The following is a 26,510-nucleotide window of genomic DNA, read 5'->3' on the forward strand; positions in this document are numbered from 1 at the left end:
TCCACTGAGGAACTATTTGAAGGATGGCCAATACTCACTTTATTTATGTCGAACATGAAAGAGATCAAAATTTAAAGAAAGACTACCAAAGCAAAAGAAGTATGAATGGTAAAAAAAAAATACGCGTTTTATCCTTGCGAGTGTGGTCACAGCTACTAAATAAAGCCTGTGGGGGAGGGGGGCGGGGGAGGTTTTCTTAGGTTGCCTGGTTTCCTCTGTTTCCTCTCTGGATCACAAAATACTCCGTACAAGTGTGAGAGAGCACACTAAGTCTTATTTCCTTGCAGCCAGTTTGATCATCTGTCTACCTCATTTGTGAATTATTTCAAGTGCCTTTACTTCCCTGATGCTTAATCATTTTAAAAGGGGCCAAAAAACTTCATGAGGTAGTCCAACAGACAAAAATCAAGTAAGTTAGTATTGTTAAGAACTCTAGAAAGTCGTCGGGCTAGCAAAAAGGTTAAAAAAATAAAAATTTAGACACCAGAGCATTTAAATTATTCATGCTAATTTGGACAATATACTATTGAAGACATATATACAAATGTTCTGATTTGTTGTTGTGCTGTGGAAAACTGAAACCTGCATCTATAATGGTCTATCTGTGCATTTCTGTTCTCTAAACCACAGATTCTATGCACTGAGTACCACTTAACTTCCATATGTTCAACATCCTTATGATTTTAATGTTAACAAATCCTGAATGGAAGGTCATTAACTTATGAAATCATTTTTTTTTTTTTGGTTCAAAAACCAAATGAAAAAACAGGCACATTTATTTCATACGAGTCATACTCTGAACCTACAATGCAAAAGTAAAAGACTAACGTGCACTTAATATGTATTTCAAGTCTTTGTAACAAAAAGAAAAATCATTACGAAATTTAGGAGCACGACATCATGTCACCAGAGATAAAGCTGAGTGGACAACGGCCTCCATGTTCTGGCTAATGAGATCTGACTATTGAGTCTTTTTTTTCTTTTTCTTTTTGACTATTGAGTCTTAAAGGGTAAAGTAGAATAAGCTGCAAACATATCATCTCCTTATACTCCCCATCTTCACTAACAAAGACTCAAAGTACAGATACTTTCCCTATCATTGGTAACATTTCAGTACTGACACTGGCAGTTTAATAGAGGTGATAAAAAATACACATTGATTTGTCCTGAGAGTTTAAAAAATAAAGAATAATTATAAAATACAAAACTAGCTCACTTCAGGAAGAATTAAACATTGAATTTAAGACCCATTTTTGTTTCAGAAACAAAGTTAACAGGAAAGTGGATTTGCAGTTTTGAATTTCTGGCCCAAATCTGCCACACCTTCTAAATAAATTACCCATACTTCATCAAATACCATAAAAACTGACGGCAATACAAGAGCGAAGCCATCTATTCTCTAGCAGGCCCAGTGAAAAGAAAGAAGGCCAGAAACAAGCAGTGTAAGTAGGAGAAGCGACAGGCTCAGGGTTGGGCTGCAATCTGGGCCAGAGAGGCTACAGACACGTGGAGAGCAAGGCCAGCACAGCACCTTCCACATGTACCCTGGTTCTGAAACCACCTGTTTGGGCATGGGGCTTTTTTACTGTCAAAGTATAACACTCTATACTTCCTTAAAAAGATGCTTAAAAAGACATTAAGAATAATAAAATTCAGTTATTCAGAAGAGGTACTTGGATTTATATTTAGGGGATGACAAAATGATATTTGACAAAGTGTACATTTATATTTGACTCTGAAAGAAGGCATAACATGTTAATATAAGTTTTTATAACTTTCAGCCCAGTCTTAAATATTTTTGACTCTTTGACTAAGTGTTAATTACAGACATGACTACCCGAACTAGACAGCCACTTGACAGCCCTATATGAATTTTGCTAGACCAAAGACTCATAGCTGGGGGAGGAAAAAAGCAACCATTTATACTTACTAAGAAAAGCAAACATTTACTTAAAATTGCAGTATAGGCTTTTCAGTCACAAAAAGAAAGAAAAGAACAGTGATTTGACAGTGGTCACATCCTGTGCAAAAAACTTGAGATACAAAAATGGTAACACAAGGTATCTGAGCTGCTTACATTGCAGGAAAAAGGAAATACAGTAGCTGAATATGGCACTCCTGGCAATCAATTTCTAAATCGAACAGAATGCCTTTGAAATGATTCAATTTATTTGTGTATTAGTAAGAAAGCCCCATCACCATAAATAGTACAATATTTAAAAATTAAAAAAAATATTTATATCTATCTAAGATAGACAGTGTATTTGTATTGTTAGACCTCTTTAAGTGGTTTAGGTTTTGCCTGTTTTTTTTTTTTTAATTAAATAAATGCTCATGTGCTTTATAAAGTTCCCCTCAATCTCAAAAGCCAATTTAAATCAAGGAATTTGTTATCAAAGTTGCATAATTTCATTTGGGACTGTCAGCACGTCAAAGTCTCCAATCAAGTCTTTAACGTTAATGCTCATGTTTAGTCAATGAAAAGTTAAAAAGTTCTCAAATCTTCATTATCTTCTTGAATTTGCCCTTGTAAATGATCCTCAAACTGCAATTCCTAGTTTGCAAATAAAAGAATGCAATATGCATCATACTTCAAGAAAAGACGACGATGTTGAGCTAACATGCTTCTGAATCTTTTCCCTGCTCCTTTCGACCTTTTTTATAATTTCTGCCACTATGCACACGGACGAGGTGAGACCCAAAAGAAACAGCAGATCTGCAAGAGAAAATACATTGGGGTTTGTGATTCTTTGAAACGTGTAGCTGCAAAGCTCAATAGCTTACATTTTCCTAACATTTTACTATAGCTTTTAAAAGACATTGTTTTACCACCGTTCCATGAGGTAGATAATCAGCCTCAGTATAAAAGGCAGGAAGTCACACTCAAGGTGATGAAGTGACTTATCCAAAGTCACACGGCTGTGAACAGAACCCAAGTCCTCTGACTATTGTCCCTAAACCACAGATAACATGGTAACTATAACCTTTAACAGCAACACCAGCAAGAGCTTCCTATTTAATAGATCATTGAGGCAGTGGTAACTAATTTGACTGAGAAATGCCTATGTAAACACCATTTGGAAATCTGCGTCTATTCCATCTGAAAGCCCAGAAGGACTCATCTTTAAAGACCATGTGGTCGCAACAGTGTTCACACTAACTCATTCTTTCCTGCTTGAAAAACTGCAGCTGTCTCCTTAAAACACCTATTTTTTTAAAGAGGAAGAGGTGTGAATGTGAAATTAAAATATTAACATTAAACTAGTTCACTTTTAAGGTAAACTTATAACAAAAAATCCAGTGAGGCTGCATAACTCATTTCATAAATATCTAAATTAACTAAAAAAAAACAATTAAAAGCAGCATTACCTAAAATACTTCAGTCTTCACACTTATATAGGAAAATTAATCTTTAAATGTACCATATTGTAATATTTAATGCACAGTATGTGCAAGAATAATGTCTATCTTCCACATAATCTTAATAATATTCTGCTTTTAGGATCAGGCTGTTATTTGATTAAAATAAGAATTACAAATTAGCAAGTAACAACAGTGAAATATTAGTTTAATTATCAAAATTATAATTTTATAGAAAAGCAATTTGGTTTTTAGTGAGCTTACAACTAGTTTTTTCTTCACATAAGACTGAAGAGTTATAAACTACAATAACTCTATAACAAGTTTTGACTTGCTTTATTTCAAAATAGCCAAATATGATTTTGACAATAACCTATAAAAATTAGAAAAGAAATAATAAACTCAGAGTTAGGAGAGTGACTCCCCTAAACTTCTCCCAGTGAAAAACCAGAACACACTCCTTTTTCAGATCAAGTCAGTAACTTTTCTTATTTCACTTTTTGCAAGAAAATTTTTATCAGAACCAATGCATTAGAAAATACTTACAATTCATCTAAAATATATAAATTACAAAGAACATGTGCTTTACCCAGTATGCTTAGGCTCTCAGTCTGAAAAACCTTCTGAAGTGGAGGAAAGTAAATAACTAGTAACTGTCCCATGATGGATCCAAGAACTGCGTAGCAAAACATTTTATTACTGCAGAGTCCAATCTCAAACACGGACTTGGTCTGTTGGCAGAGCAGAATTCGATTATTACTTCTTGGTCATAGAAGCAACTACTTTATTATTACAGTCACCTCTAATTTTTAATAAGCTGGATGGGATTCTACAATGGCAGTTAAAATGTCCTAACCTTTCACATGCTGACCGAAGTAACAAGAAAAAATTAATATACAAAAAAAAAATCATTCTTATACTTCTAATAGGAGACTAATACCCCCTTAACAGAACCAATGAGGTCTGCCCTATGCTTGGATAATGTTAACCTGAATATATCCAGATAATAAGAGAATGGAAAGAATAAAGATCAGGTGATAACACCTGAGATTTACTTTGATTTTCTGGTCAAAGGTAAGGCTTATCTTCCCAAATGCCCCATCCCCATTATGACACGTGTTTGCAGGCATGTGTCTGTAGGAAAGCTGTATCTGAGGCTGTAATCTATGTCTACAAAATCAAGGAAAGCTAAAAACCCATAATCCTTGCCTGCTTACCATTAGAAAGTGCTCTACCCAAGTGAATCAATCAGCATACCTGGGATCTGGAACTTAGTGCATTGAACATGTCGAAAAACACAAAGCATGTGAAGGTCATTGTGGTGTCTCGGGGTGTTATCACATTGTCTCGCAGCTGTCCAGAGGAAAAATGACTGTCAGTGGCTGAATTTAATGGACAAATACTTCATGCTTTTAAATGGCTAATATTTCCTTTCCATTCAGACAAAATACCTTTAGTCTTATGATATAAAAACATAAGCTACCTAAATTTCCTACATGCCATTTAAGTCAGTCTGTTAATGAACAGCTGGAGTCACCACAAAGTAAAAAGTCTTCTCACCAACCGTATAATGGATATTAAAACAACTTTCATTGTGATGACAATAAAATAGCTTAAAGACTCAGATTTTCTACCATCTCCCCAAATTTTAATATATTTTTATTGTACCTGATAATCTTTGCAGATTTAAATTAGTCTAATAAACAAATCTGAAATTCCAATAATCCATAAAGACTAAAATCAAACATGTTTAAATGTTTTTATTAATTCCCGGTTGGGGCACATGCCTGGATTGTGGGCCAAGTCCCTGGTATGGGGTGTGCAGAAGGCAACCGATCAACGTTTCTCTCCCCCAAATTGATGTTTCTCTCCCTCTCTTTCTCCCTCCCCTCCCCTCGCTCTAAAAATAAATAAATAAATCATTTTAAAGAAATAAAAATGTTTCTATTATCAAATTTTTCAAAGAGCTCTCCTAACTTTCCAGCCTTCCATAACACACAAAAATAACTGAGTCCTATCATACAAAATACATGTTAATAAAACAGCTTATCCAGTGACTATACCTCCCTCCAGAAGACAAATAAAGTCCCGCAAACAATGATTATTGATGAAACAAGTATTTTAAGTATAAGGTTTTTGGTCAAAATGCTGTCCTTCCAGTTGCGTGGAGGTTTACGAATGACATCTTTATCCACTGGCTCTACTCCAAGGCTTCAAAACAAATAGAAAAGTGAATTACTTTAAAGTTTTAAGGTTTTGGATTTGTTACTTTCAAGTCTGATTAACCTCAATTATCCAGAAAACTAAACGCTTTCTTATAAAAACAAAGTGTTGAATTATAAAAGAAACCTTGGCTATGGTTACTCGAAAATAACCACAAATTTTACCACTCTTCCTTCTTTTATTTTACCCTTATCTATTTGGTACAGTTTAATAGGAGACTAAGAGTCCAATTTCAAAAGGTTGTCCAATCTCATTTACTTATAAGTTTACTTATTTCAAATATGGCCTGAAATACATGACCTACCAACTGGACTTTGAAATACCTTTCATGCAGGCAGGTTTCAACTAGGAGGATCTGTTGTAATGGCCACTGATAAGTATTACTCAACTACTCTTTATACTGGGAAGTGGTATCTATGGCCCCATTATTACAAAAGAAAATACCCCAATGCTTAGGTCCTTTAGTACTTCCCTAAGTCTCTAAAACTGGTAACAAAGTCTAGCTAATAGCACTAAACTCAGAGATTTCCCCATTACATCCCATTATTAGGAACCAAAAGATTACTTCCTCAGGGCAGGCACTGCCCCAATCTGGTCTCAGTGACCACAGGGTGAAGGCTCAGATCCAGGAGGACGAGTGAGCACCCAAAGAAAATAAATGATATGCACACATCACTCAATTTACAACAAACACGTTGATGCAAAGATTTCTAATGCTATCTATGAACCAAGTCTTAAAACTCAATTATCAGGATATCATACCTTCCTTATCTTTCCAGTTCATGCATCAAAAAACTCTTACCTCTGAGCTGGAGGCCCGTCCATGATGATATTGATCCACAAAATCTGCATAGCATTGAGAGGATTGGGAAAGTTCATTAATGTGGCCAATGAGATTAAAGTTAATGCTGCTATACTCCTGTTGAGAAAAGTCATTTAAAAAAATCTGTCAGCTTAGTACGATTCTACTAATTTAAGACATCACTTTTTTAGCATTTAAAAATCTCACGGTACTACCATGTTTTTAAAGGAACCCTATATTTCTAAGAACATTTTGAAACCAGGAGCTAACTCTTCCAATCCACAGCATTTTAATAAAGAATCTTCAAGATGTTTACATAACAATAATAAAAAGAGGAAGATTCTTTCAGTTGAATTCAGAGTAGCTGTTGCTACTTAACAACTAACAATTTTGACGTATTTTGGTAACTTTTTCTGACTACAGAAAAGCCCTTTTACTTTTGGAAAAATACACCAAGAGGAAACACTAAGATTTGAACCCCTCAGTTATTTCAGGAGCCATTAAATAAACCACAAAGGCTTCTATACGGGATGGTAATACAGACACCTAAGGTTCGCATTAACAACCTATTAGCCATACCATTGTTAACATTTGAATTAGTTTTCATTTTGGAAAATATATGGAACAACCCGCAGAAAGAAAGTCGAGAAGCTTCTATGCATTCTGCTTGAATTATAATATTCGTGTAATTTATCTATGACTCATGGTGAAAAACTTCTTACACACTTACGTGCTCAGCTGGAATCTAACAAAATTTTTAATGTTATTATAAATCCCTTTACCCTCTTCAATTGCAGACCTGAAATTTTAAAAAAAGTGAGAAAATATTATTACACAAAAATAAAGATATCTACACTAAAACACTAATTTTGAAAACAAATTTCCAATTGATGTAACACATACATGGCTAAAAAAAATCTGTTCTTTTCTTCACATAATTAAGATTAGAAAAAATATGGAAACATCATTCCAGCAAAAATTAAAGTAAAGCCTGATAATAAGCCCCACCTGAACTAATTTCACTCTACAATATTAAAATTATTGTTCTTAAAAGGATATTTCAACATTAAAATCACATATTGTCTTTCTACATAAGATACAATACTACACACTTATAATACTAAAATAATAATCTTCTTTAACCCATTTATTTTTCTTAAACACTCAAGATGCATGTATGGGGGTTAAGTTAATGTATGTCAGGAAATAAATGGCAATGAGATATACAAGAATTACAGAATTTAAACTATTTTTGCTTCTATACATAATTAGATAGATGCAGTGAAATCATATTACAAAGATTCATGTAAATTATCTCATTCATTTGGTTGAATCTAGGAAAATAGGTGTTTTTAAAACAACACCCCCTTTCTTCCAAGGTTTTTATACAATTCTACGAATGGAAAGAAAATATATTATTACAAGAGCTTAGCAATTCTGAGTTCTGCGTTCCCACATGCTTCACTTAGGCCACAATGGGTTAATGAAGTACCGTGGGCATGTAAGTAGCATGGTCACTGAAATGACTAAGACTCAGGTTGGCAGATAGGTGATTATCAAAAAAACAGGCTTCAGGTGACTCCCACCTGCACTGTGAATCTGACACCACCATCTATTACATAAGAATCTTAAATCAATTAGAAACTGTGGCTGAAACAAAGTTACTCTAACTTAGTAAGCTGTGTCATTGATACCACGAACAATTACTGACATAAGGAAATAGGTATGGATGAGAACTTGATTATTTTTCATATTTATTATATGGTCATGCACATGCCTATTTCTGATGGCCTGAATTTAACTAGAATAAAGACCCCATACAGGCTCACTGCTGTACCACCACACTTAAGGCCAGAAAAATGTGACTCCTAACTGGCACTCAGTAAATATTTCTTAATGAATGGCCCTTCCATTTATTATGTCCTTTCCATTCCACACAGAGTAATTTTCTCCAGAACTACAGGCTACCCCATGAAATAAGATTAACTGATCTAGTAAAATAGTTTAATTCATCCAATGTTTAAGTATCGCTTACTCTTTTCTACCTGAATTGTCTGGGGATGAGGTGGCAGAAAGGATGGGAGACGGTTCTCTGATACACAGTGAATACTGAAACAAAACTTACATTATTGTTTGGAAATCATCATCCACCAGGATCATGTCGGCTGCCTCTTTGCAAACATCGGTGCCAGTCTGACCCATGGCCACGCCGATGTCTGCAGCCTTCAGAGCAACCGCATCATTTACTCCATCGCCTGTCATGGCTACAACTGATCCGTTCTTCTGTAAAGACTACAGGGGAGGAGGGAGGGAGGGGTTAGGGAGGAATTCTGATGAAAATGCTGCTTCTAGAGATAAAGTGATAAATAAACCCTCTCTATTTTTTTCACATAATTAAGATTAGAAATGATACAGACCATCAAGTTCTCAATAAATTTCAATATACTGAGGTCTCAGGACAAAGCTTTAGAAAGCATCTTTTCAATATCCCCAATGTTTGAGAAGTGTGTGTCTGAAGTCTAATCTACATTCGGTCACACAGTGCTCCTCGGGCAGTCTCGTCCTCTAGGGGACACCTCGCGACGTCTGCGGGCCTTTCTGACTGCCGTGACCTGGGGGATGCCACTGACACCTAGAGGGTAGAGGTCAGGGAACCTCCCTGAACATCCTACAGTACAAAGGACAGCCCCTCGCGACAAAGTTATCCAGTCCAAAATGTCAACAGTGCTAAGGTTAAGACACCCTGAACTAATACAACATGAGGCTATGGTAATTAATAATTTTAGTCCATTAACTAATGGATACTATGTGAGTTGTGTGTGTGTGTGTGTGTGTGTGTGTGTGTGTGTGTGTGTGTGTGTATATATATATATATATACACATATCTAATATATAAAATTATATACATATTCACATAGCCTTTGAACTACTATTTACAATTTACTGTTTACAAACTATACTTGTTCGGTTTCTAAGTAGTCACTGCTGCTCACATTCAGACGACAGACCCTTGTCAGAACAGACTTCTACCCTGTTCACCTGCAAAGTCGGTTGTACTTGCAGGCATCTCATTAAAGCCTTCTTTTACACCTTCCTTACGTGATTGCCCCTCAGTACTTCTGACTTTAATGCTCTATCTAATATTCCTAGTAAGGCAAACATAAGGAAAGATAAGAAGGAGCACCTTAGATATATAGATTAAGCAATCTGATTCTTAGAGACACACCTTAATAATTTTCATCTTGTGCCTTGGACTAGCTCTGTAAAATACTGCAACCTGTTAAGATAAAAGACACATCAAAAATCTTCAATGTTAGAAATATCGGAATAACCCATATGCTTATAACTAACGTTTTTTTAAATTATGAATCTAAACTGTATGTCATTTGCCACAGAGATCAAGCTTAAGCAACATGCCACATGTTTGTTAAGACACTCGTCATTTCAAACTTTACCAAAGGTACCACAGGAAATACACAATCTCTGAAGAGAAACAGCCTCACTCTTGAAGTGCTGCAGAGACGGAGAAAGGGAAAACTCTCCCATCTGTCTCCTCACGACACCAGCACACAGCTGAAACGGCCGCTTCCCTGTTCTGTCTCAGCAGAGAGAAAGAACGGCGGCTTCCCCGTACCTACAGAGCGCCCCCACCTTTTCTGTAAGTGTCAAGTGTCTGCTCATGCTCTTTTATTCAGGTTAATTCATTACGATCTCTTCCACTGTATCTCCAACTGCTCATATGATCTTCTCTCTCCAAACCATGCATTTGATCCCTTTTTCTGAGCCCATCTCCTGTCTTCTGAAACCTTTTCCTTGTGCCCCAAAGTCAGTCATCAGCAACCAGCAAAAATCCCCTATGTCCTCCCTTTTTTCCACACTGCTTTAACCTGATTTTTCCACAAAACATGGGCCATCCCTATAGTCCTCTCCAACAGTACAACCAGGAGAGCCTAGAGGGGGACAGGTGCCTCCGCTCTCCCTTCATCAAACCTCAGTTCTGAATGCCGCAGGAGACTACACTTCCTGCGCCTGCAGGCATCCACTGCTCCAAAGAGGTCGCTCCCCAGTGTCTCAGAGACCTGAGTGTCTGCCTTGCTGTCCCTCTCTCCAGCACCACTTCCAAGCCACGGCGATTTTCATAGCCACATAATACGGTACTCTGGACTGGGCAAAGTGGAGAAGGAAGGACTGTGTGTGTTTGTGGGTGTTTTAAGGGACTTTGGGATTTTAATGAAGACATTAAGTCATTACTCTTAAGTCTGTATAACTTTTGAATAAATAATTCCTTTCCTTTTCACCAATCTCTGACATTGAGAGCTATAATTCCCTGGAGGCAGGTAAGGCAACCTAGTACAGGGATACCATGGGAGAAAAGGGGGGGTCCATTCGGTAATAGTATATCATTCCCCACCATGGGTCAATTTGGTAACAATAACACTGCACAAAAATTTGTTCTTAAGACACAAGGATGAACAAGTTAATCCTTTTAGTTGAGTAAAAATATTAAAAATTAATACACAAAATTATGGCCTAAAGAAATGAGATATTAAAAAACCCTAGAAATGAGTAAAAATTAAACTACATCACTATGTCACAGAGCTAGGATTAAATGTGAGGGTAATTGAATTTCACCCATTAACGATCACTTCCCACTTATGTCTGTTTCTTCACCCAGAAAAAGGGAACACACTGGTTAGAGGGAAGCACTGGGTAAAATCACTGTAGTTTGGCAGCACAAGGGGGGAAAACAGGATGAGGACAACAGTACACGGTAAAAGGATAGCAGGAAGGAAGTAGGACTTTGTTGGAAAAGGAGAGACTTTAGGGAGTAACATGACAGGAAAAGATAAAAATCATTAAAGGGAGGGGGGAAAGGCTAAGCATTTTCAGAAGCAACTTGCAAAGGATTTCTCTCTTCTCATGGGTACTTATTTTGCAGTGTCATATTTGTGGTCAGTACTCAACAGTTCTTTTGATCAACATTAACAGACACGTTGCACCAGAAAAAGAAAATTTTGAAAGAGAAAGTAGGAAAATATTAGACAGCTTAATTTTAAAAGCATTCCCAGCATTAAAATAACCTGCCAAACGTCCCCAAATCTTCTAAGATATATAAAAAGTTACCTGACACATTGAAGAAAAAATATTTAGAAGCTACCAAAAATTAAACAGCACACGAATTGGGATGATATTACAGGAACTTGGTTAGTAGGTTTGATAGAAATAACAAATGCAAGTACTGCTATAAAAAACAAAAAACAAAAGAGGATGTCCGCATTTAATGATGGGAACTATAGAACAAACTGCAAGAAACCATAAACAAAAACAATGAGAACTCTCAGATGGACTTTTAAGTAATTAAGCAAAATTCAGCTTTTATACTACTTTTTAATTGGCTCCAGCAATTAAAGGGATACAGCAATGTTAAGAGATTTCAAATGTGTGGTTAAATTATGGAAAGGGAAAACTGAAAAGCATTTTAATAAGGAACAGAAATTAATATGATTTAGTACATGTAGAAAAAATCTCAGTGAGCTGACAATTGAGAAGAAAAGTTTTGTTCTTAACACTAATAAATGAAAAGCTATTCGAACTGACCTGAAGTAAAAGCATAAGACCAAGAACACATTTTGGCTATAAGAGAGTTACATAGACACAAGCGGGAAGTGGGGAAAGTTGGGGTGAGGGGTGGGAACATGGGGGAAGTAGGGGCAGGGAGCCCAGCTAAACTCAAAGGACTAAAAAAATACATTAATAGTATTTGGAGAAAAAAAAGACTTAGATATTCAAAAGACATAAAATACCTGAAAGAAAGCCCTATTATTTATGAAATTTGTCTTTGGAGTAGGACAACAGGAAGCAATTCAATGAATGAACTTCTCACTAGGCTTAAGTTTTTTATTTTTTATTTTTAGTTTCTTTGGAACAGTGTCAAGGTATCTACCTAATCAATTAATGCACAAAAACTCTTTTTGGAAAAGACCAATGATGTAATTTGTCTAAGCTAATGGTGTAAACTGTAATTTGCTTCTTCCTTGTCTACCTACCTTTACGTTGGTTTTCAGATCATTAGCATTTTGTTATCAGAGCCAGAGAGTGAACTGAAGAAAGCAAATTAAAATTAAAATAATAAAATAACAAAGTAAAATTTTAATTTGTTAGTTTCACTACTTGTTAGCACTTCTGGGAAAAGATCTAGAAGAATGGGTTGAGCAAAGTTCAAGTGAGAAAAATGTTCAATTGACTGCAGATTTCACATATATTCATTAATGTACACTTTTGTCCCAACACTCCCAGGGAACCTAACACAAGATTTATTCTTTTAGAAACAAATGTTAAAAAGAAACCAACAGGATAAGACACAAACAAAGTCCCATTCAGATATGAAAACACCTTTTCCACTAAACCTAAAACAAAGCAAATACCCACACTTACTCCCATAGGCTCTGAAAACACCATTCATGAGTGTCTAGAGCTTGAAAAAGAGAAAAAGAAAACATGGAAGAGCAAAAGAGTGCATTTCTAATAGTAACCAAATCGAAAATCTAACTGCAAGTGAGGCTGGAGGTGTAGGGACTTAATGCACGAAGTGCAGCTTGTAGAAACAGAAACGGAAACCCTTTCAGAGGGCAATTCATCGATACGTGTTACGAGCTTTACAAATATGTCGACCATTGGTCTTATCACTTCACACATACAAATGTATTCCACAGAAACAATCAGAACTGGACACAAAGTCTTACATACAATAATGTTTATGACGCAGTAAGCAACAGAGGATGAACTCTGGATTCACACGGACCTGGGCTCCAGTCCCAACGCCAATACCACCCCTCATCAGCTCTGCGACTTCAGTTAGGTCTCCCAAGTTCTCGGTGCCTCAATTTCCTCATCAGCAAAAACAAAGCTGCCTATCTTTTATAAGGTGGTTATCAGGAGTAAGTAGATAACATATGTAATGTATGAATTGCCTGGCACATGGTAAATGGTTGCTACTATTATCATCCTTAAAGGTGTTATTTATAGTAACAAAATAGAAATGGAAGCTCAAATTTCAAAAAAACCAAAATGGTTATATAGCCATATGTTTGCTGTGTGTTTGTACACACAGTGTACCCAAAGCAGAACACTGCGCAGCCATTAAAAAAGATGTTTTATAATAATATCTAAGATTTCAGGAATGCTAAAGTTCTGTTACATGAATGTTCAGGCTTGTAACACTATAAAGTACCAACCAGGCTCTGTTAAACTCACAAACAACACAAGTTTTGTTAAACATCTGAAAAAGAAGCATGGGTTAATTTATTTTATTATCTTGGGTGCTCTGTGGGTGTGTAACTTCTGAGTATCTGGATTGTATTACAGGGAGTTTGCATTGTAACTCTTACTTTTCTAGGTTTTTCAGTTTTTCCACAATAAACATACTACTAGTGAATAAATTTTCTAATCAGAAAGTATTATGAAAAGACAAGCTTTAAGATGCAGAAATAATTTAAGAAAACCCAGTGTTCTCACTATCTAACTTGCAGCTGTGAGTGTAAAGTAAGTGAAGTAAAAGAGAAGGTAGCACATTTTATTACTGTCAGTGGATAGCTACATAGTGTCTAATAAAATAAATACCAGATAATAAGCACTTATTTTAAAGGACATATACATATACATGCATAAATGAAAAAGTAACAACGAGGACAAGAAATTCAAACTTTCAGCAACTTGGATGCAAAAATGCTCCCTACATCTTATGGGGTCCCTCCTATGGAACTGGTGTACCCACAAACCAGGCTTTGTAAAGCCCCCACAAAACATCCCAACATAAGTTAATCTCACACCAGGGAGCCTGGTCCTAAAGAAATTACTGTGTTATAAATAATTTGTTAGAAAAGACATTTCAATGAAGAAAGGATAATCTTCTCAACAAATAGTGATGGAACAAACACGCATCCCCATTCAAAAAAAAAAAAAAAAAAGGACCATAACTCATTTCTCACAGTGTGAGAGAAATTAACTCAAAATGCATCACAGACCTTAGTGTAAAAACTAAGAATATAAGACTTGTAGAAGAAAACACAGGAAAAACATGTGTGATTTGGAATTAGGCAGAGTTTTTGATAAGGCATCAAAAAATGACCCATAAGAGAAAAAATTGATAAACTGGACTACATCAAAATTTAAAACGTCTGCTCTTTGAAATACAGTGTTAAGAGAACAAAAAGATAAGCCATAAACTGGGAAAAAATACTTGAAATCAAGTATTTCACAAAGGACACTCAAAATTCACTAAGAACATAAACATAATTTTTAAAAAATAGGCAGGGCAGACACTTCACTAAAGATATATGAATGGCAAAAAAAAAAAAAGCACATGAAAAGATACTCAACATCACTACTTGTAAGGAAAATGCAAGTTAAACCCACAATAAGATGCCACTATATACCTATCGGAATGAGGAGTGGGAGAACTGACTACCCTGTGTGCTGGTGAAGATGGAGCGCAATCAGAATTTCCAAACACTGCCGAGAGAGTTGCAAAATAATAAAGCAAGATTGTAAGCAACTTGGTAGTTTCTTACAAAGATAAACATACATGAACCATATGACCCAGTAACAACTCTTAGGTATTTACTCAAAATAAATAAAAATTTATATTCATGCAAAAATTTACCCACAAATGTTTTTATAGTAGCTTATTCATAATCTGAAAAAACTGGAAATAATTCAAATGTCTCTGAGGTGGTGAATAGGTAACATACACCCATACAGTGAATACTACTCAGCAAACAGAAGAAGAACTGCTAATACACACATACACACAACCAACATAGATAAATCTCAAACGCAAGTGCCAGTAAGTGAAAGAAACAGATTCAGGGCTTTATGCTGCATGGTTCCATGTTTTATGCATTCTGCAAAGAGCAAAACTAGAGGGACAGAAAACAAACCAGTGGGTGCATCGTTCTGGAAGCAGAGGGAGGAGCTGATTACAAAAAGGCACAAGAGAATCTGGGGCATGATGAAACTGTTCTATATCTTAATTGAGGTGTCAGTTACAAGGCCAAACGTCAAAACTTAGAAGAGTGCATTAAAAAGGGTGAATTTTACTGTATGTAAATGATATTTCAATTTAAAAAAAAGTATTACATATTCATGCTACAATTAAAATAGAACAAAAGGTTAAGAAGTATAAAGTAATGGTCTTTCTCTCTATTCCTTACTTGGTAAATACAACAAAACCAACAACCATTGCTAGTTTATACAGTACTCTCCTCTGGTGAAACCTGGCTCTTGCTAACATGAATAAACTTGCAATGACAGTCATAATGATTGCATCACAAATACTCGTAATGATAAGTCCAATTGCAATGGTAAGATTTCATTTCATGATGTGGACTAACAAATTTTGTGGTCATGTCCTAACTGTTCTCAAATAAATAGTTTCATTTTCATAGCAGTAGAAATGGTAATGCCTAGTATAAGGCCTTTCACCTAAAAGGCTTTCGTTTACGCGTACCTTCGGTAGTATTTGTGAAAGCTGCTGGACGTCCATTGCGTCTAGTTCTTCTCCGGAGACTGACTGGGAAGTTTTTGAATACAATCCCAGGCGACTAGCTAAAGTGCAATGGAAGAAAAAAACAATCAAAAAAATTGGTTTTGTTTGACAGGCTAGTCAACATAATGCTCAGTTAATATAACTTGTTATCCACTCCCTTTTAAGTATAAAATACCTCTGTATCAAGGGATTGCAAGACAAACTACTAGGTAAGACAAACCTATGTGATTTTTAGATGTCTGGAGTTTTCTGTTTCACTCTTTTATTTTTGTTTAAATTTAAGAGTAAAGAGTTTTCACAACTTACTCCCTCATCAAACCTAAAAACTGAAACAAGACCAACGAGGTTCTGCTCAGCAGCTCAACTGCAATGAAGATCAGAGTGCATTTTAAGTATCCAAAGTCAAATAAAGTGGCGGTTGATGTGGCAATCATGTAGTTCTATGTAAATAAAAATAAATGTTGCAAGTTTTTCAAAGTATAACCTTCCCAACCATGTCAACATTTCTAGTAACATTCTTCTTTAATAACATAAAATGTGAAACTCCCATCCCAACCTCTCTCCATATTAATAAAATCAGAAATAATGAACTTTTAGCAAACTGCTTAAATTTATCAGTATGAATTATAGTGTACAGGCTCTGGGAGACTAACTTTCACGTTTTTTCCCCTTTTACTTTTTAAGGTAATCATAAATGGCATTCAAACAGCACAGAGATATATATGGTGAGATAACAGAAACATAAACATAGCTATTGTCTTTCAAAATAGGTACAACACTGCTTTGAAAATACTTTAAAGGAAAACACTAATTTTCATGTTCCCTTTCCCATTCATGATCTAGTGCTTTTACTCCTCAGGACAGCGGATTATGAAGTTAAAAAACAGTATTACTTTTTAAACTAAAATAAGTTTTGTCCCACAATTTTATACAGAGCACAAGTAAACAAAAGGATCAATTTTAATTATATACATAATCTCAATATTATGCAAACACATTGCATGTCTAATGGCTCACTAAACCAAGCACTGCAGCAATTTTTTAAAAAAACTATCAAAAACAAAAGGAAACAGCCTAATACCGATTGCAACTGCAGTCTCCTGTGAGTCTCCGGTAATCATTTTTATCGAAACTCCGGAGGCAATGAGTGTTGTAACAGCTTCTTTCACGCCGGTTCTAGGAGGATCAATGATTCCCACCAGGCCAAGAAATGTCAGTTGTCCCAGTTCAGGACCAGAAGCCAAGGCAAGAACTTAGGAAGTAATAATAAAATCCGAAAGAGAAAATGTGAATCACAAAAACATTAGAATTTACTTGATAAAAGCTACAGACAGTAACAATTCTCAAATAAATCACTTAAAATTATGTCATTGTGGTTATTACATAATCTTTAAAAACCAAAATTATTATGTGGTAAGACATCATAGTTCAATGCTTATAGATACACGGTTGCTTTAAAGCATTAAAAATTAAAAGGAATAAGATAAAACTGTTAAGAGAAGGCAAACGAGAAAAGAATAAAAAATATTTTCATATAGTAACCATACGCAGCTCCTTTCAACATAAACTACTGGCTCTTTAGAAAATACAATTAATTATTTGGAAAAACCATAGATGTGTTGAGCTTTAAAGTCAATTTTAAACAAGACATCTTCAAAGGTGGCTTTTACTAATGTTACCTTCAGCTTTCCAGTTTATAGGTCTCTTTAATAATTCGATAGCTTGAAGGGAAGGCTGTATCAATTAATTAGACCCAATGTGTAACAATTTCACATACCAAGGAGGTAAAGTTAACTGTGAAGTGATTACAAAACCACTAACATAAACAATAGTTTGCATTCCTTCATTCTTTCCATAACATTAACAGGTATTTCTTATTTGTAACTCTGGTAATGTAAGAGTATAAATAACACCACCCTACCATTATTTCTTTTTAACTTTTCTCTTTTTTTGGTATATATATATATACATTTTTATTGTCGTTCTATTACAGTTGCCCCAAACCCTACCATTATTTACAGTTAGCTTCTGTCATCCTTGGGCACTTAAGAGATAGTACAAAGTACTATTCATTGCCAAATATCATTTAGTTTATTCTCAGAATCCTGGAACCTCTGGTAACTAACTACCTTATCAGCCAAAGGGATGTGTCTCTACCTGGCATATTACTAGACTGAAGAACTTATCAAAGAAAACACACACACACACACACACACACACACACACTCTAAACATATGCATCCCATGGGGAAACTGAAAAGTCCCAGGGAGATCACAGGAAGTACCTATTCTTACTCAAGCAGAATATATGAAAGATTAGATATATTTGGAAAACCTAGGTTAGAAGCAGAAACTTCCATTTTTCCAGTGTTGAGTCACATATGCAGTCTGTCCAGAAAGTATCCAGCTATGTACTATGAAGACAGACATTTATTGAAGAAGATACAAGATACCAGAAACTGTATTAGGACAATGACGTCTCAGTCCCCTTCAAAGTAGGCACCTTGGGACCTCACACAGTTCTCTCCCAACTGCAGCATGATGATCTTTTTGCTCTGGTAGCAGAAGCCGTGGAACAAATCTTGCCATGACATATTCCATGTCAAGATCCTGTGTCAAAACCTCAGACACAGCAGTTTCCGGAATCCTCAGATCAGCTTCTGGTTCTAGTTCTCACGCTGTCGGCCATCGATCTTTGTTGACTGCAGTCCGTACGCGTTCAGCATTCTCAGGTGTTCTGCTTGTTGCAGGCCTTCCAGAACGTGGGTCACTTTCGACAGACTCGTGACCATCTCTGAAGTCTCTGTCCCACACTTTCATTTGCGCTGCACTCACTGCATCATTCCCGAAACCCTTCTGAATCATCCGAATAGTTTCCGTGGAGGGATGTTCAAGCTTAACGCAAACTTTAATGCAGACTTGTTGCTCCACTCACTCATTTTGAATGTGATGGCCACACAGTACACACGCTCCCTCAATGACACCTACCACCCCCACTGACTAGTACAGTGAAGTCGTCACTGTTCACGCATGCACTTCCCAGCCCACTCTCCTTGGCTGCCAGGTTACACTGATGTGGCACAAACCGTACTTGTTATATTAACAATGGCTGAACTTTTGCTGGAGAGACCTCCTACCTAACTATTTATGTATGATAGATGGGCCACACATCTACATCAACAGTTAGGCATACGACTTCCCCTTGACAGTCCCTGGTGTTGGGATCAAGGCAGATAGTAACAGACGGGGACAATATCAGTTTGTGTCAGCAAATCCTAAGAAAGGGTGATCAGCACCTGAACTCACAATGGAGGGGTGGTATTAGCCTAGAGGTTAGTATCCTGTATTTGTCTGCTTGCTTCTTTAGGCAAATGAAGATCTACTGCTACTGTCTGGGACAGGGTTTAGGCCTATTAGACATTTTTCATGTGGAGGATCTCTAACTAAAATATAAAAAACAAACATACTCTAATTTCAAAATTATGAACCATGTGTACTTTAAAAAACTTAAGTTTTATATGATGCAACACTAAGTACATATCAAATTAAATTTAAAATCCTTCTCTCTTCTTTACAGTAATTTCAGAGGGAAAAGGAAAATGGAGCACAAGCAGAGGAAGAGGCAAAGATAAGAAGAAACAAATGACCAGAATGTTTTCCAAAGCCCTGTGAAGCAAAGACTTTCTCCTCTACCAACTCTGGTCTATTTCACAATATTATAGCACCAAACCACACATACACAAACCTCCACATTCCTCCAGAGGAAAAGAGAATAATAAAAAAAAAATCGTGAAGCCCCTGCTCTAAAAATTAAGGAAAACAAGAAGCACATGCTAGACCTTTAGGATTTCTTCAAGGTCTCTAAATTCAAGCCAAGTTTGAAACCCTCTTGCTGTGAGCTAAGAATAACAAAACTCTGCCCTCAAGTAAAGCCACAGAATACCTTTCTAAACCTGTAAATCAGAAAGTCTGTAAATCTATACAAATGTTTTATACACAAAGAAAGCCCTTGCTTAAGTGAACCATTAGGAAGATTTTTTACATAATTTGTTTACCCCTCCCAGAAATGATAGTGCTTGGCTTCCATTTTGTAAAAAGTAATAAAATTAAGGAAGCCAATTCTTCCAGTTTCCTTGAGAGAGACTACATGAGAGAGAGAGTGAGAGAGTGTGTGCGCGCATGTGTGTTTGTGTCCCATCAGCCAGACGACTATTCAGAAGGTGAAAAGCAAGTTCGGCCCCAACCCCGGCCCTTGGATCCCACATGTGACGTCCCTAAGAAAAGCGGCCTGATGATACGTGTGAACGGCAGACTCTCTCACTCCATCACGTTTGGTCAGGAACACAAACACCAGCAGAATCTGGGCATTTCTTTACCTCTGGTAAATGTCAAGGGAAGGAAGCGGATGAGGAACAAGTAAGCAATCACCTCAGCTTAAATGCCAAATTAGAGACGTAAGACTTCAATATTTAAGAAAGTGTTTTAGATCTATTAACAAATAAGACAAAGTAATGAAATAAGAAAGGAGTAACATCACTTGACCTCCATCCATCTCCCTTCTTACAAGATAAACAATTTCTATCATCTTCACAGAGATCACTGCAGGTCTCTAAGAACTAGCCATTGCATATCCCACTATATTCCAATTTTCCCAGGTTTTAGGGGCCAGTTGGCCAACCAAAACAGAACACTTGAGAAATGGTGGGGTTCTACAAAGCCTGGACTACAGCTGGACAGCTCAGATGTGAAGCATGAATTCATCTGCAATTAAGAGACAGCATTACCTTTCCACCCTTGGAGACTAGGCTGAAGCAACCTTACCTCTGAGCCCTGCTGAGCCCATTTGTGCCTTCTCTTGTTGGTACAGATCTCTCTGCTGCTGGGTGAGTGTCAAAGTCTGCCCTTTGCTATGGTACGTAGTACAATACTTAATCACCTGTTCATAAGCACCCTTCATAAAACAAATCTCTGGTCCATCCTAAGAAAAAGCATAGCAAATAAGTTCAAATTAATTTCAACTTGTACATATCTGCCATTGGAGTCCAAAAGCCAGTGGCATTCATTTCTCATAATCCTCATGGAAGTTACTCAAGCCTAATGCTTGGCACTTGAACTCTAAAGATTAAAAGTTCCTATCTGGGGGTTTTCTGCATCCTATACAAAAAAAGGCATCTACTCTCTACCCTCACACCCACACATTGAAGACAGTGCTACGCTACACCCCAGATGAAGCACTCTGAGATTGGAAAAGAAGCTCACAACTTAATAGGAAAGAGATCTAACATCAGTCCAAGCAATGGTTCAGCCTTCTATCGGCTGTTATTATATGTGTGTGTGTATATGTGTGTGTGTGAACCCATTTAATTCTCACAACCACCTTATAATTGGGTTTTATCAGACTTTCTATTTTTTCATCATAGTAAAGTAATATACAAAAGCTTACAATGGAAAACCACAGTCCCCTGCCCAAACCTTCTCACCTCTAGTCATACCCCAAAGAGGCAAGCCAATTTTAAACTTTATAGACGTACAGATGTTTTCCTTGGTACTCATCTCCAAGTTTCTAAATATGTTGTACTGTTACTTTTTTCCTCATCAATTTTATACATTCTCTGTTGTGACAGGTGATAGTCTGACTACCCCACTACCTATTCCTCCTCTCCTTACCATTATAATATAGTTAAAGCAAAATTTCTCACTATCCTGTTTACTTTATGACTCCTCTCTGTCAAATGAAGTGGTAGTCACTGGAACAGCTCATACACATTCCAGGTCTCCATGTGTCCATAGTAGGGATGTATTTCCTTGTCCCTACCTCCCACTTTGAAGTCAGGGGTAACTTTCTTTGACCAATAAATATGGGCAGTGCTTGCGGCACTTCCAAGTGGAAATTCAGGAACCAGAGCATAACGTGCTCTTCCTCTACCTCTTATTACAGTGTCTGATCACACTGACACGGAGCTTCCATCTGCCTGGTCCCCACACAACTAGTGAACAGGTATTAGAGGGGAGGGAGGCAGCAGGAAGGCATGATGATGTTTTCATGGCGTACACAAATCAAATATATTTATTTTCCTGCTCAAGCTTCATCTTTTAGAAAATTAGTAACTGCCTCCTTTTTTGTTTGCTTGGTTTTCTTTATACTTATTATTTATTATTCCAGAATTCTCCCATGTAATTATAAGCCCTGCTAAATGACATTTTTCTCCTGATCGAGTCAGCAGGTAAACTATCACTCCCATACTATTGCTGAAGATCTTCCTCCTTGAGTCGCGTTCTCCTTCCCTTCTCTAATCTGAGAAACCTGGTTTCTAGGCCTGCTGCACGGCTGGCATACAAGAACTCCCTCTCCCCTCCATCCTGGAGATTCTTGCCACCCCTTTCCTGGTTAGAACTCACTGTGTGCTACGTCTTCCTTTTCTTTAGTTTATTGTCTTATCCTGGACTCACATATCCACCAGTATCTTTCCAAGAAAAGATGTGTGGCATATCCATTTTATTCCATCCCCACATTTTTTAGTTCATCTAGGAATAAATTTCCTCTCAATTTGAATGCTTTCTTCTATTATCTTCCAGCCTCCACTATCCAATGTTGTATTTGAAGTCCAAAGAAGCAACTTTAATTCCTAAACCTTTATATATGTGATCTCCCCCTCACCTGGCCTCCCACCCACCCCAAAACCTCTGGAAGCTTTTAGAATTCACCCTAAGTACCTCAAATCTGATTATTTCTTTTACCCCTGAAGGACGAGAGAATTCCAAGAGGTGACTTTTGCCTGACCCATGAGCTAGACCTGGGCCAGAAAGGGGAGACTGCTTCCTCCAAACCCCACTTAGAGACAGACTGATCATAACCAATGTTCATTCTGACATAAACCAGTAACCCTCCCCTGCCTCCCACTGTGTGCAAGTTCCTGTAACAACGGGCTGTTGTCCTGGCCTGGCCAAGCATGCAAACTAATTTCTCATACCTGGAAGCATTCACATGCTAGTACCCATGACTATCCCCTCCTTGACCCTATGTAATTCTTTGGCACCTGTCATTTTGTCTTCCAACTGCCCAAGACCCACCTCCTACGTAAGATTCCCTTTAAAAACTCCATTAACCACGAGACTGCAGTGACCAGTCTCCTTCTTAGGTCTTTCACGGCCCTCCGCCTACAAAGGAAGATTTTGAGTCTCAGGATGTTTTCCTGGGTGTACAATCTCCTCCCCAGCTGACGAACAATTTTATTCTAGAAGCTGAAGTCCTTCCTTTGGAAAATTTTCTGGTGCTATTTGTTACAATCTTCCCATTTCCTGTTCTTTCTTCTGGTTACCACTCTCAGATGGATGTTGGATCTCCTATATTTATATTCTGATTTTTGTACCTTATCCTTTATTTTGTCCACCTCTTGTTCTAGTTTCTATTTTGTTCTCTTTTCTGATAGATTCCCTGACTTCATTTGAAAAACTTTCTATTTAAAGCATTTTGTTGTCATTTTTATGGTCTTTGGAAATTTACTTAAGCATCTAGCATTATCTTTGTTTCTCTGAGACCTCTTTCTCTGCTGGTTTGGTCTGTGTCTTTCAAAATGAAGACATTCCCCAAATATCTAGCAGCCCTGGACTGCCCACTTACATTTACGACTGAAGCAATGAAAGGTCTAGAAACTCCAAGGGTATGGGAACAGCAGAGCTTACCAACCTGAGGCTGTAGGCTGACTAGATGAAGCCCAAGATTAGATAAATTCCATCAATGAACAAAGAGTTTAGCTAGTATTACTCTGTAGTGTTGGAATCCCATCTCCTGATTTAGAAAGGAGATGCCTGCAGACATTCTAGGAAAGTACAGTTAGGGCCTAGGGGCTTGCCTTTAGGACAACAGCTTCCCTTTAATCCTCCTTTTCCACAGTCTTAAACCAATTAAATTCTACCCCCTAGTTTTGTCCCCTAGATGAGATTTCTGATAGTCTACTGGGCTAAAGGTATAACCTCAAAAAAAACAGAATGGTATCTGGAGGAGTTCTATTGGTTCCTTACTCAGAATTTCAATCTGATCTCATTTTTAGCCTTACACCTTTAGTCTCTGCCTTCAAAGATACCTGGTCACCCTGAGTCTTTCCCATACTTTCTCTTTTTACATTTGTATCTTTTATCCATTGGTGGTTGTTTATGCAGGTTCCAGGGAAAGAGCAGAGAGAAATGTATATTGTCAAGTTCAAATGCAAGTCCTCTAAAGACAAACTGTTTGAGAGCCACTGAGGTTGTCTTAAAAGTGACAATTTTGCCTTATCTGTGCCAGGCTGACCTCTTCTAGATCCTGAGTCAAATCAGTGGGTTTGGGATTTGCTAGTTACATTGGTTGATTTTGTTTTGTAGGAGAAACTTCATATGGGAAGAATGACCACACAGATTTATATCCTGCCACTTTCGCAACTGGGAAGATTCAAAGTACAACTTCCAGAGTATAATGGGGATGAGGCTGGATTAAAAACTGCTGAAGCCGAATCATTAAACTTTACAAGAGCCATGGTATCCTGAAGTACTGTGTGATAGTATGCCTTCCAAATAAACTCCCATATGATTCTTGCTATATAGCTGGTGGTCAAGGGACATCACCTGAAAATTCTATTACTCAAATGCAATTTTTGAAAGCTTCATGTTACAAGGTATAATTGGTTTCAAAATGTTTGCTTACAGGTGAAAACACTAACCAATTATTAAATTCCTAAAAAAAGGAAATGTAAAAATAACAAATATATATTTCTGAGAGCAAAGTAAATTTAAGCATCAAGTTGTAAACAGCAACTATGAATGATGTAAGTGTTCATTGGAGATAACTAAGAACGCTTATTACAGGCTGTAAAAATTTCTAAAGCACCCAATCACAAAGTAGTAGCAGCCTGAAACATCAGTGCGTGTCATTTTACCAGTTTGTAAGCTGGATCAACTAATATGAAATACACACATGTGATGCACGAAACAATGTGATTTTGTTTGTTTTGAAGACAAGACATTCCTTCAGTGAAAGAACACGGACAATAGGCAGCAGAAACCTATCATAGTCTGTCATCGAGGACAAAATACAGGTTCAAAGAATCTGTCACAAGCTCTAAGAAACCGAGACCAGGCTCGAAGTCATTTAAGTTGTTTGCTCACACAGCATAACTGGATATATCTATGCATGAAGTCAAAGAGAATGTGCAAATAACAAGGGATGAATCTACTATGAATTACGCACACTTTAAAGCAACAGATCTTTCTTGTGCTAATGACTGTATAACTCTAAAGGTGGACAGACAATAAATGAAAAATAGTCACCTACGTTAAACAAGATTAGTATTCTTTAAATGGAAGGATACCTGCTGTGTTCGGTGTACACACTTAACTGCCATCCACTTTTGCTCAGAGCTAAAAGGATATTCAGCTTTTCTGATATAGTCCTGTTGAAGTCCATCAAGACCCATCTATATGGCACAAAAAGAGAGTTAACTCACCAACATGTGACTATTTTTCCTTTTAACAAAAAACAAGGGTCAGAAGTTACAGCTAGGCTATGTAGAGATACCTGGATTATTTTTCAAATAATAGCAATAGAATAGCTGTATCCCATCTATATATAACATATTTCTCTGAATAGCAGCATACATATTCAACATGGAAGTCTGGGTGTTTAGATACACTCTAAGGCATGCTACCTGGGCTATATACACACTAAATTTTCAACACTGATTATACTAAAATCTCTACTGACTCAAGGGTCTGAACAGAAGCCGGATACAACTAAACAAAGCGACCCAACACTTACTGAGCATTTACTTTTATAATGAATAGAAATTTCAGATTCAATTCTTCGTGTCTTAGGGATTTAACTTTACCTTAACTGTTGCTACCATTCTACTCCCTTACACTCTCAGCCTACCACTTGATATTCTGACTACTACAAGCGTCATGTAGCTATTCACCCTCCCAATACCCTGCTGCATTTTCCCCCAAATATTCAAAAATATTTTTTAAACTACTCAAAAACCTAGTTCATTATTTTTGTTGACTTTTTGTTTGTTGACTGAAACACGTTGAGACTCTTCTTCTTGGTTTTCCAAGGTCCTCCAGAAACTAACCATACAGTCTATTCAACAGTCCTCTGGGTTACTCAGACTCCTCCCATTTCATCCACGTTAATCGATTCAAAAGCCACTATCCATTCTAGGCTTATGTATTCCCCTATGTTCTTATTACTGCTCTTTCCCTGGCTTGCCTAGTATCAAAACCCTTCCTATTGCCCTGACTGGTGAGGCTCAGTTTGGGTGAGTGTCACCCCGCAAAGCAAAAGGTCACCGATTCAATTCTGGGTCAGGGCACATGCCTGGGTTGCAGGCTTGATCCCCTCTTGGGGCATGTGCAAGAGGCAGCCGATTGGTGTTTCTCTCTCACATCGATGTTTCTCTTCCTCTTTCTCCCTCCCTTCCCCTCTCTCTAAAATTAAGTAAAATCTTTTAAAAAATAAAAATAAAACAATAAACCCTTCTTATCCTTCAAAGCCCAGGTCCCAAGTCTGAATCTGCACTCTTCTTATGTGTAGCTCAATGTTTAAGA

The 26,510-nt window shown here is 37.1% G+C and overlaps 1 protein-coding gene across 4 annotated transcripts in view; it reads right to left on the bottom strand.

Moving 5' to 3' along the window:
* Positions 1–1,926: 1,926 nt before the first annotated feature.
* Positions 1,927–26,510, bottom strand: part of ATP2C1 (ATPase secretory pathway Ca2+ transporting 1) — a 108,719-nt gene continuing 84,135 nt past the window's right edge. For all 4 annotated transcript variants that reach the window (XM_024565793.4, XM_024565795.4, XM_024565794.4 and 1 more), the window contains 12 exons: positions 25,277–25,381; positions 20,754–20,910; positions 17,014–17,184; positions 15,894–15,991; positions 9,612–9,662; positions 8,511–8,677; positions 7,116–7,184; positions 6,386–6,502; positions 5,424–5,571; positions 4,618–4,713; positions 3,950–4,091; positions 1,927–2,716 (listed from right to left, as the gene is read on the bottom strand). In XM_024565793.4, coding sequence (XP_024421561.2) covers positions 2,586–2,716; positions 3,950–4,091; positions 4,618–4,713; positions 5,424–5,571; positions 6,386–6,502; positions 7,116–7,184; positions 8,511–8,677; positions 9,612–9,662; positions 15,894–15,991; positions 17,014–17,184; positions 20,754–20,910; positions 25,277–25,381 — 1,452 coding nt within the window. In that variant the 3' untranslated portion in view covers positions 1,927–2,585. The remainder of the gene's footprint in view (positions 2,717–3,949; positions 4,092–4,617; positions 4,714–5,423; positions 5,572–6,385; positions 6,503–7,115; positions 7,185–8,510; positions 8,678–9,611; positions 9,663–15,893; positions 15,992–17,013; positions 17,185–20,753; positions 20,911–25,276; positions 25,382–26,510) is intronic.

The sequence above is a fragment of the Desmodus rotundus genome, chromosome 8 (genome assembly GCF_022682495.2).
Source record: "Desmodus rotundus isolate HL8 chromosome 8, HLdesRot8A.1, whole genome shotgun sequence".
In the NCBI taxonomy this organism is placed as follows: Eukaryota; Metazoa; Chordata; class Mammalia; order Chiroptera; family Phyllostomidae; genus Desmodus; species Desmodus rotundus.